The sequence below is a fragment of the Sebastes umbrosus genome, chromosome 21 (genome assembly GCF_015220745.1).
Source record: "Sebastes umbrosus isolate fSebUmb1 chromosome 21, fSebUmb1.pri, whole genome shotgun sequence".
Lineage (NCBI taxonomy): Eukaryota > Metazoa > Chordata > Actinopteri > Perciformes > Sebastidae > Sebastes > Sebastes umbrosus.
This window is the reverse complement of record NC_051289.1, coordinates 9295047-9315204: the sequence shown is the minus strand read 5'-3', so window position 1 is coordinate 9315204 and position 20158 is coordinate 9295047. Positions and strand designations below refer to the sequence as shown.

The window sequence follows — 20158 nt, the reverse complement described above, 5'->3', positions numbered from 1 at the left end:
TTAAAAAATGGAAAAATACTGTCCGTTAATTAACATAAATAAACTGTAAAAAAAACAAAACGTATCTTTATATAATTAGCCTTTATTACTGTAATTTTACAAGAAATATTTTACTTTTAACATATATTTATTGTTAGAATAGTCAAACACCGTAGACATAAGACCATTTACATTTAAATCACAAGTGGAACATGTAATTTTACGTTGCAAAAGCCCAAATTTACATTAACTCTCGAAGGTTTTGCAAAGAAAAAATCTGTATTTTTACTAGAAATATTTGTAGAATTCCATGAAATCCTTTTCTTCTAACCTAAATTAATTAAAAAACAGAATAATTATCTTTAAAAAATGATCAAGAAAAGCTTAAACACAGATAATTACGTTTTATTTATTAAAAAATACTGTAAATCTAAGACCATTTACATATAAATCACAAATGAAACATGTCATTTTTACATTTTTTTCTGTCATTTTAAAATACAGAAAACAAATTAAAATTTCTTGAAAAAAAAAAATTTGCTTTTTTTTACAGTGTTGTGAAATATTTGCAGATCATGGTGCACATTTGTGGACTGTCTTCTGTGGGTTACAACTACTAAAGTCCAATAAAAACTTCCATAGACATAAAGGTGAAATGCCACAGGAGTCACACTTGTGGTTGCAGTGGAAGTATATCATCCATCATAAAGCATCATCTCCTCCAGCAGCAGCATGCAGCAGCCTGCCTATACCTCTGATCACTGCAGAATAAGACTCATTAAAGAGAGGGGATGTTTTGTGAGCAGCACCAACAGGCTGACAACACAGATGCATCGTCTTCCTCCGCGCAACGTGCCTCTGGAAAGACAGCTGTTGCTAGAAAACGCAGTGTTTGTCATCTGAATCCCCCTCCTCGACCGACTGCGTGGTTCATTCCAGCGGCTCGGTGTCCTCAGTGCGAGCCGAGGTGTGTTTCTGCAGCTCTGTCTCCAAACACGGAGCCGGAGAGCGCTTCAATCACTCCGCTGACGAGCCCAGCAAAGCAAAAGCAAAAGCGCATTTCGATGGAGAGGTTAGGACCGAGGAGCATGCATCCTCTGCTGCAGGACTGGTTTACGCACAACTGTTAATGGGGTGAGTTATTTCCGGATGTGACTGCCGAGTTTTATTTATTCTAACAAAGAATATCTTTTTTTTCCTCTGGAATATAGGATTTGAAAAGTGAGGCTGTGTTGTTGAGATGTTGTGTAACAAGTGTCTCTGATGATGATCATTACAACCAGAGTCAAGTGTGCAGACAGGAAACCTCATGGGACATGTGAGCTCCACAGGGAATCCTTTGTTATTGAGGCTAAAGTTATTATTCTGGAGAGAAAGTCTCCCAGAAACTATGTGGATTTCAATAAATAAAGCACATGTGAATGTGTTTTTTTCCATGTGTTTTAATATATTATAATACATTGGTTTGGAAACACCAAACCAAAGATAAAGTGTCTCAAGTTAAAGGTTTGCCTTTATGATTTTTAGCCATGCAAAGGACACATTACCTTCCCTTCCTTTCAGCTGCAGATGTCAACCCTCTGAAAGCCTCAGAGGATTGAGGATCGTGTGTCACAAATGGAGCGTACAACTGTTTCAGAATGGAGAGCTCCACACAAAGAGAAAGCCATTCACACTCTCGCTGCTTTGAGCACGAGGTTGTGACAGTGTGTTTTGGACACACAGATGAATGGGAGCATGCTCTTTTACCTGAATCTATAGCTGGCAGCCTTTATTTACAGTTGCACAGATACCGGATCGGATGCCGATACTGACTCAAATAGCTGGTGACAATGGGGCCAATCTATTCAATTAAATTTTATACACTGTATAGATTATATGCTGGGATTTGAAATCCTGTTTAAAGTTTGACTATTTTGTTGCTCCGTTAAAAAGGTTTACACTTGAATTGTAATTCCTGTTCATTTTGAAGCTTTTATATCAAGTTGCTGGTGCATAATTTATTATCTTAATTATAAATAAATAACAAAGCAATGTTTAAGTCAAGCCTGATGTTGCCTTACACATAAAAGAATGATCCCAGTCACTTCCACACAGTGAGGCGTACAGCTTATTAATCAAACACTGGTATCGTATTGGTACTGGGTATCGATCGATACTCGAAGCCCATACGCTAGATACCCTATCGGTATCTGGACAGAAAGTCAGATGGATCATCCCTACAAAAAGGAAAAAAATGATGAATTAGAAACAGAAACAAAAGGCAAATATGTGTAGGACTTGCAAATGAGCAATTTTTTGCTGAGAAAAATTACACTCACATTTTTTATGGTGGCTAGAAATAATTATAGCGAAGAAAACTTAATTATTAAAAAAAGCGAAACACATTAATCTACGTTTGTGTCTTGATTTCCGCAGCATGGCTTTCTGGCAAAACCCTGTGAAGCTCAGAAAAGATTTTAGCTACTGATTGATTTTCTCATTTTGAAATATATGTGGTTTGAAAATATCTCCCTGCTGCAGCCCTGTAAGCAACATGAAGATACTTCTCTCTCTTTCCTCCTACTTGCATTACAAAGTAAAAGCATACGACCTTATCCTAGGTAATGAGATGTTAATCAGCCTCTGTCCCTGTTTAATTCCTCACAGTTAACTAAAATCCCCACAAGGCTCTCGGGCAAATATGCCCAGTGAACCAGCCGACACTTGCAAGTCTCATGACAGTGACTGACCTGAATTGACACTTTCCCCACACAGCTGTCTAAAAAAACACTCTAAAGCATTCAGTTATTATCCTTTGACGTCAGTGAACGTGATTCCCGTCTTCCTGTCTGTCAGCGTCTCCCCCCCTCCTCTCACAAATATATAGGCTACATTTGCATGCGTCTTCCTGCCTTGTGTGTCTGTCTTTCACTGAGTGAGTGACAGCCACTGTTTAAGGGAGGGAACAGGCATGTTTGATTGCCTGTTCCCTTCATAACGATTGTCCAATTTCATGGCTATTGGATTTGTTAATAGGCGAGGGGAGAAGAGAGAGCAGAGGGCCTACTGGTGTGCTTGGTTGGACCCTTTGATTAGAAGGCATGGTTTGTGATGCTAAGAGACAGTGTCACATGTCACATAAATACAGCAGCTGACAGGGACACAGCTCATATTGTTATTACCCATCGGGCCTTATAGATGAGGCTCAGTGATTGATAACACTGGGTGTAAAAATATACGTGAACTAGAAGGGCACTCGGAGAGCGCAGACCTCCGCCAAGGCAGCTGGTTAGACTGTTATCAGGGCATTAAATGAGGTATTATCAGCCTCATAGCCTACTCACTAGTAGGTTTTATCATCGATTCACATAGGCGATCAATGAAAGAAGGAATAAAAGAAGACAGCAGCGACCTTTAGTGACCGCAGTAAATATGACAGGCTGCTTCAGCTCGTTGCTGTGATACGTCAAAGTCACGCCATATTGGGGAAGACAGGACTGGCATATATATATTAACATATACAAGTGCACGGGGGAGCTGCCGTTTTTCCGAATAAAAAGCACTATAATGTTTTCTCAACCCATTTGAATGAGTTCAGGTTTTAGGATCTACGTAAGGCCAGTCCTGCCTTCCCCGATATGGTGGCGATGTTGACATACGATCCAAAGGCCAATGCAGCATCTAAGTATATGTATCTGTTCGCATCTCACCGTTTAAAACCAACAACGTGTAGTTATCTTTGTGTTCACAACCTTTAGTTTTACTTTCACTTTTCAAACGTAGTTATTTAAACCAAAAAACAATATTTTTCCCTAAACTTAATTAAGTGGTTTTGTTGCCTAAACGTAAAGAAGTTGTTTTGTTTGTATTCAAAACGTAACGTTTCATTCATTTTTACAACGTGTTAGGATATGTTGCTGTTAAGTTTCACTTTCACAACTTAGTAGGTGTAGCATGCCCCTACTGACCCACATCTATGAAGCTTATAATGACTGATAACGCACATTTAATGAGCTGATAACAGTTGAATTGGGTGGCTACGGCCAAATGCCCTATAACGCAAAAGTGAAAAATTATTTGTGTATCCACCCCTTGACTCGGACACACTCAAAAATGTAATGTGTTCTTCCTTGGCCCATGCTACCCCCTTCCACCAAGTTTCATGAAAATCGGGAAAGTATTATTTCCCCCTGACAAAGCGGAAACATGACCTTCTTGGTGGAAGTAATAAAGCATTTCATGAGGAACTCTGTTTTTCTGTATTAAAAAAAATTCAGTTGATTTTCTTGCAGAAAAATCAACACGTCCTTCAAAAACGAGAAACGTCTCATTGATTTATTCATCAGATTAATGCTTCAGTAATACAGCCAAAAGTAATGTTATTAGAGGCCAAACAGCCACAAGAATAAGATCCTATTGATTAAATCCTGCAATTTAAATCAAACTCAATTGGGGGCAATTATTTCAACTGAATTATATGCATTAGCTTCACTCATTATGGACACTTGCACTGCGCCCAGAGGCCTGGGAAAAAAACTGAGCAAGTCATCCAGATCTCCTCATTACAATGTCACAAGGAGGAGACATTCAAAATGGATGATTTTATATAATATTCAAGGTTGCGGGTAAAACTCCACCGTAAAGATAAAAGTCGGTGTGGTAAATAATACACTGGGTCAAGGTAAGAAGCTGTGATCTGTATTTCTAAAAAGCCTGGGAGGATTGTTAGAAGCAAGAGCAGCTCGTAGGGATAGGTCTAAGCAGGAAGAGTACTTTAAATGGATTCATTAATAAGAAATTATAACTAATGATTGAAATTAACATCTTGTGAGTTTATTAAATCAGGCGCATCTGAATATGTTTTCCAAAACATGATGCGTGAAATCGTTATTGCCCCCAGTGATGCTGCTGGAAATGATGCTTCTGGGATGCGTCTTAGTTATCATAACAAATGTATTCTGGACAAAAATTATGGATTTCTAATGTCAGACTGTGTATTTTTTAAAGTTTGTAGTTAAAATAGTCACTGAAATTATCATTTATAGTTGATTTATGTAATAGGGGTGGGAAAAAAATTGATTCACCTATGTATCATGATTTTTTTTTTTACGATTTTGAAATCCGTTTTTTAATGCAATCAATATATTTTACTTCATTTGAATCTATGCGGAGGTAGAAGGACGTTACCGCTTTTATTGTTGTAGTAATGTCATGTCATATCTGTTCCGTATCCGTCAACCAAAACAAACCACAGCAAGATGAAACAATTTAAATCCAAAGTGGTAAACACTACACATCCAGTAAAGTATGGAAACACTTTGGGTTTCACACACATTGGCAGGAAAAGCAGATCTAGACATCACGGTTAAAGCTGCATGCTAACTCTGTCTTGGACAGCCAACGTTATCGTATTGTGGTAACGTGCAGGCAAGCAAAGCCGTCACTCTCATCTCCGTGGTCAAATCGGCCGACACTACAACTGTAGAGCACCCATATAGTGACATTTAAACGGCCCCGATGGAGCCAACCATGGATGTATAAAGAGAATGGAGCTGACGGGAGAGCTAGCGACGGACTTGGCGAAATTAGCGGAAGTATACACGTGTGACTACGTCTGGTTTTCAAAATAAAGTGTTAACAAAGGAAAATATATACAAATACATACTGTATATTGAAATAAGATTTATTGAAATATATTCACCAGAAGTATAAAACGTGTTACCTGCCCCTTATAAATTAAAAATAAAATACCACTAATTTGCGAGGGAAATGTCTTTAGTTTTTGATTTTTGGGTTGCTGGAAATTTTTTTATTAATTAAAGTCTAAGTAACTTAACAAAGTAAAAGTCTCTAGAAGTGTATGATTCAACTTCTTCCCATGGTCTAGTGTTAAAAAAGTTAACAAAAATCGCAATAAATCGTAATATCTAATCACAATATTTGTGGAATCGCAATATTTTAAAATTGCAATAGATATCGAATTGGAGATAGGTGAATCATCCCAGCCCTATTATGAAATTATGCCGCTTGTGATTAAGTTGGTCTATTCATTTATAAGTTGTATGTATCGCTACCAAACTTTACAACATCCAGCTGACAGAAAGTATACGTGGTTGTTGATTTGGGATTCATTGTTTCTGCACTGTTGAACATTGTGTAGACTTTGCAACTTGCTGAGCCTCTCCTGTGAATGTATTGATAGAGCTGGCATGTCAAATCTTTTCTTTTGTGAATCTGAAATGGAGACAATCCTATGTTAATACGGAGTGTCTCTCCAGCAGACTCTCTCATTTAAAGTGAAAATAGATGCCGCTCTACGCAACCACTTAAAACATACAACTCCACTGTGTTGAAGAGAGGGATCTTTCTATTGGAATACCAAAGTGAGATATTCCCGAATGAACGTACAACAAAGACTCCACTTAAAACTGTTCATTTTGCAACAGGGGTCTGACTTTGACGCAAATCAAAGGACAGCAGTGGGATGATGAAACTGAATATTTATGGCCTTTTCCAGACCCCGAGATGTCCCAGAGTACTTTTGAGCCGTTTTAACAGCGGATGAAATTGCACTTGAAAGTTGTAGGTAGGTTGCTTGACAGCTGTTAGAAACTCAAGTGCTTTTTACTTTAGTTAGCAAATCACTAAAGTACCTCTCTTGTATTAGTACTCACAGTGATGCAATGGTGCAATGGCAGCCGTAAAAGCTACTATGTGAGTGTTGCATCTTCAACATTTAGCATATATTGTTGAATTTCATAGATTTTTCATTGATATAAAAGGTTTTCAGAATAGTTCCTCTTCTCTCTCCCAACTGCAGAATGCATCCACTGTCTGCAGAAACTGTCTCTGAATCGTCTTGGCCCTCGGCTGCGGGGCCGTGAGCAGTGACCATGACGTATCCCAACACCAGCATACTGACAGCCAACTTCAGTGGAGCTCTGGACGGCCATGACTCCGGGGGAAACATCTACCGGCCTTTTTCTGTTTTCAGCGTGCTCACTCTGACACTACTGGCAATGCTAGTGGTGGCCACCTTTGTGTGGAACTTGCTGGTGCTGGTTACCATCCTGAGGGTGAGGACATTCCACCGGGTGCCCCATAACCTCGTGGCGTCCATGGCCATCTCCGACGTGATGGTGGCCGCCCTGGTCATGCCGCTCAGCCTCGTCCACGAGCTCAACGGCAGGCTGTGGAAGCTGGGCCGCGTGCTGTGCCAGGTGTGGATCTCCTTCGACGTGCTCTGCTGCACGGCCAGCATCTGGAACGTGACGGCCATCGCGCTGGACCGCTACTGGTCCATCACCAGGCACCTGGAGTACACGCTCAAGACGCGCAAAAAGATCTCCAACGTGATGATCGCGCTCACGTGGGTGCTGTCCTCCATCATTTCCCTGTCGCCGCTGTTCGGCTGGGGGGAGACGTACACGGAGGGGATGAAGTGCCAGGTGAGCCAGGATCCGTCCTACACGATCTTCTCCACCTTCGGAGCGTTTTACCTGCCGCTTTGTGTGGTGCTGTTTGTTTATTGGAAGATCTACAAGGCTGCCAAGTTTCGGATTGGCTCCCGCAAGACCAACACAATAACACCCATGGCTGAGGTGATTATTCCTTTTCCTTTTTTTAAAATCCCTCAATATACTAAGTCTACCTAAGTCATAATATCATAATCCTCCCTCTTGTCAAGGTATAGGGTAGATGGTTACTCCTTGAAACCAATGGTTGGTTGACTTCGTATACCGTTCATGTTGAGATGCTGTTGTGGAGGCAATAAACCACGTTCTGAGAACTAGGGATGCACCGATACCGGATCGGATATCGGGCCGATACTGACTCAAATAGCTGGATCGGGTATCGGTGACAATCCGGCCGATCTATTCAATTCTATGTTTATATACTATATACATTATATACTACATCCTGTTTAAGTTTTGACCTATTTGTCCCTGGATAAAAAAGGTTGACAGTTGAATTGTAATTCCTGTTCATTTTGAAGATTTTTTACCAAGTTGCTGGTGTACGATTTATTATTTTGAGAAATAACAATTCAACAAATGTATATCTATGCATTTATTTGTTACATTTTGTTTTACAAAGTTAGAAAAGCAATGTTTAAGTCAAGCCTGATGTTGCCTTACACAAAAGAATGATCCCAGTCGGTTCCACACAGTGAGGCATACAGTTTATTAAATAAAGACTGTTATCGGATCGGTACTCGGTATCGGCAGATACCCAAAGCCCAGGTATCGGAATCGATATCGGGACTGAAAAAGTCAGATCGGTGCATCCCTACTGAGTACAAATAAACTTTGTCGTCCAGCTGTTTACTTGACGTGGTGTCAGAAGTGTTCTGAGAGAGAAACCCGACACTATGGCGAAGTTCAGCCCGACAGAAAACTTCAATTTTGAACGGCCCTGAGATTGGCCTTCCTGGAGAAAGAAGTTCACGGTTGTGTCTAGAAGGTAACCCACAAGTTGTGAAAACGTGCGAAAACTCTTCTGAGACTCAGTGCCCAACGACCTGTCCTAACATTAACCATCTCACAACAGTTTTGCAACTTGTGGATTACCTTCTAGACACAACGGAGGTTCACCCTGTACAGTTTGGCTGCAAAGTTGGGGGGAAAAGACGGCGTGATCCAGGTTAGCACATTTATTTACGCAATGGGCTACAAAGTCGAAAATAATGTCAAGGCATAACTTCAAAGACTTTGACCTTACATTGGAAACTGCCGTACAGATGGTACGACAAGCACAGGACGTAGCACAGCAGGAGCAACTGACAGCATTCAGCGTGCAGGAGGTGACACGCCGGTGACCATTAAAAAGAGGTGGGAGACAGCCAGCCAAGGAGAGAAGTGGTGGAGGAGAGCAAGCCCACTTGGGGGACTACAAGTGCTGCTGATGTGGGAAGGAGAGGCATAATGCCCCAGGCAAATGCCCGGGATTAGTGTAGCAAATGTGGGAAAAAGGGCCGTTGGGAGAGGAAAATGTTTCTCCAAGTCAGTAAGAGCTGAGAAGTCACTACTAGTGAGGAGACTGAGAAAAACTTTTAGAAAGGGAAACCAGGGCATTGGACAGAATGAATACATAAATATAGGAACACACTCCAGTTAGGTTCAGAAACCTTATCACATGAGGCTGTTACATTGTAGTTCCAGTCAACGAGACAGGAAATATTAGAGCACAACCTGCCACTTCTGCCAGGAAAGCAAGCACACAGCTCAAAGAGCCACTATAACCTACTGTACACCTCTGCCAGAACGACTGTGATAACAGATAGCTACAGACATCTGTAAGATTTCTTAACCAGATAGCTAGTAAATAACGCTCCACAATACACAATTGAGACCTGGAAAGGCTTTTGCAGACAGTATGACATTGTACATGCCACATTAATGTGATACAGAGCAACACTGACGACTTCTATCGGTGTTAGCCCAGCGGAGCTGCTCATGGGACGAAAGATCAGAGCCACACTCCATTCACTCGAACATAATCTGGTCCCTAAGTGGCCCATAAAGCCCTCATCAGACGCAGAGATGCAAAGACATAGAGAGGACCAGCATCCTTCAGCTGAAAGGTTTAGGTTTTATACAGTATCATTCTGTTTCTTTCCAGAAGTGTTCCACATGTGTTCAAATTCAAATTTTGGCCGAAGTACGTATGTTTTAGCATCAAAATGCTATTTTCCCCAAGCCCTTCTAAAAACATTTTCCCACGTGACCTGACGTAGGTTTCTGCATGATGCCGCTGCTACATATACAATATATATACAGCCTTATAGTCAGTGGACGTAATGTTAGTTCGGATCTGAAAGTCACACATTAACATAAACTAACCGATCAATGCAGCGCTCAACCAGCAACTTCCATGTTCTGTGAGGTAAAATTACTACTTTAGTTAATGGAGTCTGGTGGCTTTGAAAAGAGCATAGATAACGGCTTCAGTTTGCCATCAAAAAGGACTGTCTGAGAGTAAGTAAAGTAGTGAATATATTCTAAATATAGCAATACACTTAAACTGATATTGATTTTTTTAGGTGGCTAAAATGCGTATTTTTTGCTGCTCCCGTCCACAGCTGCTTTATCTTGCCGTCAGACAGCCCTTTCCGAAGGGTAACTGAAGCCGTTATATCGCACCCTTCAAAGCCACCAGACTACACTCACAAAAGCAGTAATTTTACTTCAGAAATCAGAAGTTTTATGGTTTATCTTGACACAGTTAAGTTAAGTCAATTCTGTGTATGATGCATTAAGATGTCAGTGCAAAGGTAAAACATACAGACAACAATCAGAGAGCTTGAATAAGCAGGTACGCTGTGACAAGATGTACGTGAGTCAGCAAAGTTGGTTGACGGGACTTTGTGTACCGCTCATGTTGAGATTTTAATAAACCATATGTTCCCAGAGCACAAATAAACCGTCTTGGACAGCAGTTTATTTGACACTATAACCATGATGAATATTTCTCCTTCCTCTCCTTCTCAACTGGCTGATGCCCCAGACCCACAAATATGAGTTGCTGTGCAATTATTTATCAGTCTGGCTGATGAGCTATTCAACAGCAATCAGGGAAACATAAGAATCTGATGTATGAGCATACGGACAAATAACTGCAGCAATCCTGCTCATCACCGGCAGCTTGCTAATGTGCGTAGGCAGAAGGTAGAAGGCTATAAATACCACCTCCAGCACCTTTAATGGGCCACTGCACCTTGCTGGCTTTGACGTTTCTCTAATCAGCACACACAAAGGTCTAGATCTATTTCGCAAGCATTAGCAAACATTTAATCAGGCAAATTTTCCCTGTGAAAATTGAGTCGGCGCCCACTTTTCACCTGCCCATATGGAGGGAAATGCAATTTGAAAAGCCCCAAAAACACCTCAGTGATAGAGATTATGCCACTTTTAGACATCTTAGGGCAGACGCCTCTTTCTTTCACCTATGAAAGGCTTCTTAAGAAAATCACTCATCTGAACACTCTGAGAACTTGGCAAACATCCACAGGTGGGAGAAATGTTTGACAGAAAATACACAGTGAGAGCTTTTCATTTATGTCATGCATTAAATTCCCCGCAAATCCTCAAGATACCCCTTAGTTATGCAAGTGTGACATTAGTCGGCCCTAAATTAGGAGCTCATGGTCAAGGAGGACCAATCGTGGAATAAATTAGCCCCGTCTTTTATTGCTTTGGAAGACCGACTTCATGTCAAGTTTCATTACACAGGCAATCGCTCTTGTATAGCAATTAAATTTAATATGTTTTATTAGTCTCTATTTTGCTTTCCACAGATATACCCGCAGCTTATAGTTGTATTATGCGTGTCTCATTACCCAACCAAAGTTTATTCTCATCATTTCCCAGCATGCATTTAGGAGTCGAGGCACCGAGCCCTGCACAGTGTCTGTACGGAGTTGTGATGTGAGCGGTGACATCCACAGCCAGGATAATAAACCTGCACTCATCCGTCAACAACACCCACTCAAAGACATTAAGACGCTCATACACATGCCACCAGAAATAGAGTCTATTGATACGTAAGGTTCTTGGCCCAGATGCACAAATAACACTACAGTACCAAGATATGAAATGTTAAGTTGCAGAAAACGGTTAATGTCACTGCAAATATGACAGTGTTAAGGTGTTTTCAGAGAGTTGTAAGATAGCTAGAAACGTACGCACCAACTGTGGGTGTAGGACTGTGTGTGTTTGTGTGGCAGCTCACCATAGACTAGCTGTTTCCAGTTATTTCCATCCACTCACTGTCCTTTTTCCTCTCATCTCTGGACACATAAAATCAGCGCAAATTGATGCGAACACAGTAAGAAAGACTAATTATTGTTTTACAGGGAATTTACATGCTGAAAATATTTTTCCTCTGGGCCAATAACTTCCTGGAGTTTCCGCTGATTGCCTAGCAACCTCACCATGACGACGAGAAGTCACTGTACCGGCTCTTGTTTGACAAGAAATAGTACTTCTAGCACGTATCTCCCCGTAAAACCACAACTTGTCAGTTTTACATTTCAACTTTGTGCGGATTAAAACGAAAATAACGTGTTAATAGTGAACTTCAGAGCTTTGGAAAGAGAAGGATAGCAGTTTCTCACTGCTTCCAGTTTTTATACTAAGATAAGCTAACCATCTCCTCTCTTTAGCTTCATATTTAGGTTTATCTTTAAGCTTGTTAACACCAGGAGGAGGGTAGGATGACTGCTTCATAAAAACTTGCTGATTGCAAGATTTTGTGATTCATTTAAAGTGAGTCTCACCTTCTTAGTTTGAAGGTACATCATGGCCTCATCACTGATCCGCTGTGTAAAGGAGGATCTTCCGTTAAGTGCCCATCTAACTGCACAATGTTGAGGTGTCTTAAACCATCCACTGGATTTGAAACCTTCCCAACAGCACTCTGCTTTTAACCTCCAGCCTCTGCTGTAAATGGACTTCATCCATCTTATACAGTTAAAAGGCCCTGCCGACCCATATTGATTCAACTAAATTTACTCCAGAGTGAAAGTCTCACCATGCCGGTGCAGGTTCTTGTTTAAATGTTGAACACAACAGTTTAGTGGGTTAGCCTGCACACTTTACTTCCGACACATTTAGAGGGAGCGTCTTTATGAAAAGCTGTTAGGCTGCTGAGCGACCTCGGCAACTTCACCTGATAAACAAGAAATAAAGTCAGCCTTGAGCTGCGCTAGGCAACACATAAGAGAGGAGGAAAGTCAGCAGATTATTGTTGACATTTTCTCTTTCCTTTTCCCAGCTGCGCAGTATGTTTGTGAAATGGCACAAAATGAGCTGCTGGAAAATGCAGATTAAGACACAGCTCTGGTTTTATGCTCTGTGTCGCGCGTGTGTGTGTGTGTGTGTGTGTGTGTGTGTGTGTGAAATGAACGAATAAGCTTTGGCTTGTTGATAAACCTGTTGATTCACACTTCTTTTCAGCCTACAATCCATCTTTTTGTAGAGCAGCTGAAATGGCCTATATTGTTAGGTTTGTCTGATTGATTAATGAATCAATGGAGTAACCGATCTATTCTCTGATCCGCCCCCTCCCAGGTAAAGGACGAAACACATCATCCGCAGATGGTGTTTACTGTGCGCCACGCCACCGTGACCTTCCAGACAGACGGGGACACATGGCGCGAGCAGAAGGAGAAGAAAGCGGCGCTGATGGTGGGCATTTTGATCGGCGTGTTTGTACTTTGCTGGATCCCGTTCTTCATCACCGAGCTCATCGTCCCACTGTGCTCCTGTGACATCCCGCCCATCTGGAAGAGCATCTTCCTGTGGCTGGGCTACTCCAACTCCTTCTTTAACCCGCTCATATACACCGCCTTTAATAAGAACTACAACAATGCCCTGAGGAACCTCTTCTCCCGGCAGCGCTAAGCCACTCGGCGCGCTCGGCAGACACACTACACCAGCATGCACTCCACAGTGTTACTCCTGCAGACAGAGACTGTCTGTATCTGTCACTCAATCATCCTTCAGATGGATGATAACCAGAGACTGTGTCTGAAAAACTGTCTTTAAAAACTGTGTTGTTTATATTTATGTTTTGTTTATGCTGAGGTAACCTCACAGCTGGACTGAGACGGGTGTCTGAGCTACAAAGACAGGAATAAATTGGTTGTGTTGCAGGCGGCAGTAGTGGAGAAAGTGCTGTCTACATGTCGGTTTTCCTTCTGCCTTTTCAGGCTTATTAGGGAGGAAGTAATGTTAATTTCCTCGTAAACAGTTTCATCATCATATGTGAAGCTACTGGGACTAATTTCAAAGTAGAGCTGGAAGAAATATCCAAGAACAACCTTGTAGAACTGCACCAAAAACAACCTCATAAATAGGCTAACAAACCAAGAACAAACTGTGGATTATTTTCTAAACTACACAACAAAATGCTCACCATCGTAGATCATATTTCAAACAAAAAAAATATATGGATTTCATTATAGAAAAGAAGGATTATCTGACCTGAAATCCCTCCAGTAAAGATACCTCCACCTTGTAGCTATAGGTAGACATAAACTCTCTGACTTCACATGCAATTTATTCATACACACTTCTAGATAAATGTACAATCTCTCCTCTGATGCTGGCTATCTATACACAGATTGTCTTTGCACATACACCTACACACTTCCATGCATTTTTTAAAGCAGGAAAATAGCAGAACAAGTTATTATGTCTATCATCTCTGAATAGATGCAACATTGAGGAGCAGCAGCCACGAATTATCACATCTGACTCCAGATAAATAAAGTAACCGTCAGATACAGAAGATATGTAAAGCTATTCACAGCATTATCGCAACAATAGATTCTGTGGAAAAGGAATTCAATCAGAAAATAAAAAATAGTATTGCTTTATTGTATAGAGAAGCTAAAGTGCTGAGACAATGCATGTTTTAAAGTATGACTTATATTATAGTCGGGGGTTATGGGAGTAAGTGAAGCTAATGTTAACCAATACAAATATCCCTAATGGGCTCAGCACAGAAAACTTGTGCTTCAGTTGGTCTAATGATGCTTTTTATACGACTCCCCCTCCCTGCTTCCTGCACAAATTGCCACTTTCTACTGAAAGTGTTCAACACTGTAGAATCAGTAAGTGAAGCTTTATTTCGGTGTGTAATATACTGTAATGTGAGGAATCAAGCATGATAAATTGATCCTTAGCAAATAGTTGTGCTGTATGTAAGTGAGAGCAACATCAAAGTATCACAAATCTAATAAGATGTTCGTTTTTTAACAAGTACATCTAACGTCGCTGTCCAGTGAAAACCATGTATCTCCAAATTTGGTGATTTTGAATTCTTAAAGCTGGGGACACACCAAGCCGACATCATAGAACTAGCGGCGACGAAGGCCACCCGTTGATTCGCCTTATGTCGTCTTTGTCTTCGCCAAAAAGTTGCACTCAAACACACCGCAAAGACGACAGCCAACGGCAAACTACCACGTACGTTCTGCGCCTGCGTGAGATGAAATAACCATCCACACCAGCAGGTCGCTGTAATCTGTATTTGTCATTCAAAAAGGGAAACTAAAACTATTCATACCAGTAGCGATGCAAATTTGCGACAGTTGCAACACTTTTTCAATAAAAGGTTTGAATAGATTCGCACAGACGGAGGACCAACTACCGGGATCCTATAGACCCAGAGCAGCGTCTGGCAGTCTGACTGAGGTTAATTGTTGTATAGCCTAAACTACTGTAAACTATTTTATTAAGTTTATTTAATGCTCTGAGTGAATTTGCCTCTGGTAAACAGTTACACAGTGTATATGTCTAGGGCTTTTATTGTGAAAGGTAAGAATGGAAGGAGTGGATCTGGTATGCGCTGCCTTTGTCAAGGTTGAAGGGAGTAATAAAGTTTGCCGTCTTGGTTCAAACTACGGATCTTCCGTGTTGTTGTACACTAAAGTGTATGTTTTGAATACTTCGTGATTGGTTGATGCCTTTATTCGCGGAGTGAAAGCTCAGAAAAATCCACCTCGTTCCGAAAAAAATGTGCTTTTTCGCTGTGTAATATTTACGTTCTGTGTGAAAGTATTCATGACAAAAACAACAGAAAAAAATATATAGACGTTTGAAAAAAAATGCCCCCGGTGTGTAAAGGCCTTAAGAGTCTATATGCTAACTTTACCATGCTAACAGATCGGAATAACAATGCTAACATGCTGATGTTTAGCAGGTTTAATGTTTACCATGTTCACCATCTTAATTTAGTGTGTTTGCATGCTAACAGTTGCTAATTAGCAGTAAATACAAAGTGCAGCTGATGCAGGTATCTGGTGTAAACAACCAATTAAAACTTGACGATGGCGTTATATGAACAGTTAGGGGATCACCAAAGTTATTACACATCATCCTGAGGGGGCCATGAATGTATGTGCCAACTCCATGGCAACTCCTTTCGAGACATTTCACTGAAAAACATAAATGGTGCTAGAGAAAAAGTCAGGGGATCACCAAAGTCATTATCATCCACTGGGCTCCATGAATATCATAGCAAATTAGTTTCTGAGATATTTCAGTGGTATTTCAAGTAGTAGACTGTACAACTGACATTACAGCCCGGTGTCACCAAATAGCGTATGAATGACACGGTAATTTGTAAGTCGTTTAGCGTGCAATTTAAACGTCTTTGTTGCTTTTGCCGCGTCATTTCACGCCACGTAGTCTGTACTGACTGCAGTGCAAACGCATCTGCGTAAATATGCTACACTCAGAGCTAGTGACGTAGAATAAAAAGTGAGAGAGACTGCTTATGGCGAATGGGTCCAACAAACACAGGACTTTCAACCAGGAAACCAGTGTTCATGTGCCAAAGTGTTAAATTATTTTAAAGTTACATTAGTGACGTTTGTGACGTGTTTTCCGTACTTATGGTACGTTGTTTCCGTACGTATTTTACTTAGTTCACGAAAGTTATTTTAGCCAGCCATGATGTTTTTCCTAAACTTAACTAAGTGGTTTTGTTGTCTAAACATAATCACAACCATTTCATGGTAACGACATGGCGTTAAATGACACACGTAAAGCTGTTTCACAACGTTAAGCCTGTGGCGTATAAATGACGTGCGGAAAGCCTAGCGTTATCATGACATATGGAAATGTCATGCTATTTATACGCCTTTCCATCGAGTTGGACATTACCATCCCTAGAGCCATGACACTAACATGGCTAAAAAAAAAACGTTGTCTAAAAATGCATTGTTGCAAAGCTGAAAATGGGTGTTTTAGCTCATTACATTTTAGAGATACATAGTTTTCACATGACTTAAATATTATAATAGAATACTATAAATGATCCTTTTTTCTACACAATTTTTTGTACACAAAGTTAGACTACAATCTGTAGGACAAGACTGTACGACTGTAACTGGTCTCTACCTGACCTCAGCTTTTTACCTTGATTTGTACTTTTACATTATATTTTACTGTATATTAAAACAAACTTACAGACCTCAAATGACATGGATTATTAATAGTTTATAATTTCGAATTTGCCATATAAGAATACTCAATTGTAAAAAAAAAAAAAAAAAAAAAAAAAAAAAAGAATTTAGACTGTACAACATTATAAAGTTGAGAGTAAGAGTAAAATATCATGACGAAGAAACATAAATAATATATGTGAAAAGATAATAAGCCCACTAATTGCAATGGTGGTTCTAGTGAAAACAATATTCTGTGGTAAATAAATAATGAAATGCATGGAATATAGACAGAAACAGAAATCATAGATATGGTATAAAAAAAAATTATATTACTGGTGAAACTGATCTGTTCTCTCTTAGAACATCTTTCATGTATTAATCGCATGACTTGAGCCAATGGTGTTCTGCAGGATTCACTTATTCAAATGACTTCTCACTGCTCTCCAGATTGCCCAAGGATGGTTGATTATTCACCCTTTGCCCCTCTTTGGTCTTGTTCTGTGTGGTGACCCAGCTCAGGAAATGCAAAGTGTTGCAGAAATGTGTTGTTTACTATCCATCTGTGTTTCCATTTTTATGTTCAAAAGAGGTAAAAAATAAAATAAAATAAAATGTGGTCAATTACCTCATTCCGAGGCACTTTTTTGAAATCCATACTTGTATTCATACCTAAAAAACAGACATAAAAGTAGTGTAATTTTGTCAGTGTTTTTCCAATGTGTGCATGTTTTCTTCCACAGAAGCCTTGGATGATAAAATTGACAATAAACGAGCCCTTGATTTGTGATACACAGCGTCAAGCTTGGCACTTTGACAAGTAAGCTTCTGAAAGTATGAGCTATTCAGGTTGAGCCACGAGGCATACCGCTAGATATTTGCAAACAGTTGGCAACAAACTTGTTCACACACACTAACACACACACCTGCAATGAAACGGGGGAAAGAAAGAATGAAAGTGAGAAAGAATTTGGTATTTTAGTTTTGATGATAATTCATTTTTATGATCATCATTGCCCGATAACTGGAGGTCATTTTATAAACAGGCATTGGCGTGTCCCATCTCTCTGCAGCGCCCCTGCCAGCAAACACATTTCAGAGCCAGGAGTGAGCCTGGTCCTGTTCAAAGGAGCACATCCATCCATGTTTTCAGGGAAGACAGGATGCATGAAAATGGGGCTTGGCTAAACTGACTTAGGATTAGAACCAGATGCCTCTGGCGAGGAAAACCTGTGCTGCAGCTACTGAGTTTCACAGAAATAGATGCCTCATGACACATGTACAGTGATAGAATATACTCTGTCACCACACTCCACACAGAAATATGACAACAATGGAATATGTGGCCAAATACAGACAGTTTATAATAATGAAACATTTCTATAGATATGTTTTTAACACTATAACACCAATTGTGTCTGCAATCTTTCTGCACTTGAATTTCTGTATACCACATGTCCCAGCCAGTTTACACTGTATGTAATGTACACAAAGATATAGTTTGCCAACACTTCTCTGGTAACAATAAATCAGGCTTTGCGTAATGGCTGAAGTGCAGACATGTAGTGTAGAATGACCAGACAAGACCAGATGTCCCGCACTGCCTCGTCTCTCTTATCTCCACAACAAAGTGGGTTCAGTCTCTTCCTGTCTGAGGCGTCGGCGACTGTGTTACTCTGTTGTTGTTCCACTTGTTATTCTGCGACAGCTCAGTTTTAACCAAACAGAAACTGCACAGCAGGACTTTGGAGAAGAGGATCCTAGTGAGCGTATGTATATGTGATTTGAATGAGCACATCGCTCTCACTTTTACACCCTCTGCTCGGCTCCTCGCTCCCTTTTAATTCAGGTTCTCAGGGCAAAAACACAGAGGTGATTGCAGGAGAATGGAAAATTGGAAATTCTAAAATACTCCAGAGAAGATGCAAGAAGATAAACCTTTCTTTGCCTCAGGACAGAACTGGGATGGACAGTGCTTACTGGATTTGTAAAGTTTCTTCTTTCATATTTTAAATTCATGAGCTCTGCTGAAGTGCTGGTTGAAGCTCAACACTGAAAAGTAGAAATATATTGAGGAATGTTTTCCTCTATCTGTTTTTCTTTTCTGTATTTTTTCTGTATGTAAGCTATCCATAACTGTACTCCAAACATTGCATTGATAGACATGAATCATTTTGAAATTTCAGATTTTATATATTTGTCTCACGAGAAACAAAATTCTTCTTGTGAAAATACAAAAGCAGCAGAAAACAAAAAAATACAAAACACAACGATGTGCAGAAGTAGAAACAAGACTGAGAGTATACAGCCCGCTAGCGCTCTACAGACACCGTGGTGCTTCAGGCTAAACTAGTGCAGGGCCCGTCCGGATTGGGAAGATTGCTTGGCCCCAAGAAGTGCTGCTTGCAGCGTTGTTGAGATCCGCTGTATGGCTGCTTGTACAAGTGTGAAGTTGATTGGATGAATGGTTCTTGAGATATGCAAAGGGCAGTCATACAGTACATACACAGACAGACAAGACTTCCTTTATAGTTAGATGATGCTGCTATAGCGCCACCTATTGGCCAAATTGCACCAAATTGCCATGGTCACTCAGACATTATATCTACATATGTCCACCAAATGTGGTCGCAAAAGCACAAAGTGTTCAGGAGATATGAGATTTTTTCCAATATAAGCCCTGCCCACAGCATTTGAGCCAGTTTTGAGGGCCAGCTATAGCAAAACTGTATGAAACATCAAGAATCCAAAAGAGTGACTTTTTCCGGCTTGGTCCAGAGATGTTCTGTACCAAATTTGGTCATGACTGCTCAAAATTTGTAAGAGGAATAGGAAAACATCAGATTTGGACAAAATTCAAAATGGCTTAAAATCAGTCTGAAGCAAATGTGCATGGCTTATATGGATAGATTTGTCTGGACCCACACCATCCAGGGAAAATTTTGTTTCTGAGACTTACTGTTCAAAAGTTACATGCCAAAACGTAAAGTCCATTGTTATAGCGCCACCATCTGGCCAAATTGCACCACATTCAACACTGCAATCCCTTGGGTCCTGAGCAATGCACCTGACTAGTGTGAAGTAGATCAGATGAGCGGTTCTGGAGATATGCTAAGGACATACAGAGGGACAGACAGACAGATTCCTTGCTTTATAGTTAGATGCTAATGTCATCATGCTAACATGCTCAAAATGACAATGCTAAAGGCCCTGACACACCAAGCAATTGGACGGTTTAGGGCC

General features: G+C 40.5%; 1 protein-coding gene and 1 long non-coding RNA gene across 2 annotated transcripts in view; one reads left to right on the top strand and one right to left on the bottom strand.

Moving 5' to 3' along the window:
• The window catches only part of LOC119480819, a 34408-nt gene extending 22581 nt beyond the window's left edge, over positions 1-11827 (bottom strand). Inside the window, exon 1 of the long non-coding RNA XR_005205013.1 lies at positions 11692-11827. This is a non-coding gene — a long non-coding RNA (uncharacterized LOC119480819). The remainder of the gene's footprint in view (positions 1-11691) is intronic.
• Positions 583-14953, top strand: htr5ab (5-hydroxytryptamine (serotonin) receptor 5A, genome duplicate b). The gene is made up of 3 exons (XM_037757412.1): positions 583-1113; positions 6782-7562; positions 13032-14953. The coding sequence occupies exons 2-3, from the start codon at positions 6855-6857 to the stop codon at positions 13362-13364; spliced, it is 1041 nt and encodes a 346-aa protein (XP_037613340.1). The 5' UTR covers positions 583-1113; positions 6782-6854; the 3' UTR covers positions 13365-14953.
• The last annotated feature ends 5205 nt before the right edge of the window (positions 14954-20158 follow it).

Coding starts and splice junctions, on each gene's coding strand:
- htr5ab (XM_037757412.1), top strand. CDS start 6,855: ATGACGTATCCCAACACCAGCATACTGACAGCCAACTTCAGTGGAGCT. Junction 7,563..13,031: donor CAATAACACCCATGGCTGAG/GTGATTATTCCT, acceptor GCCCCCTCCCAG/GTAAAGGACGAAACACATCA.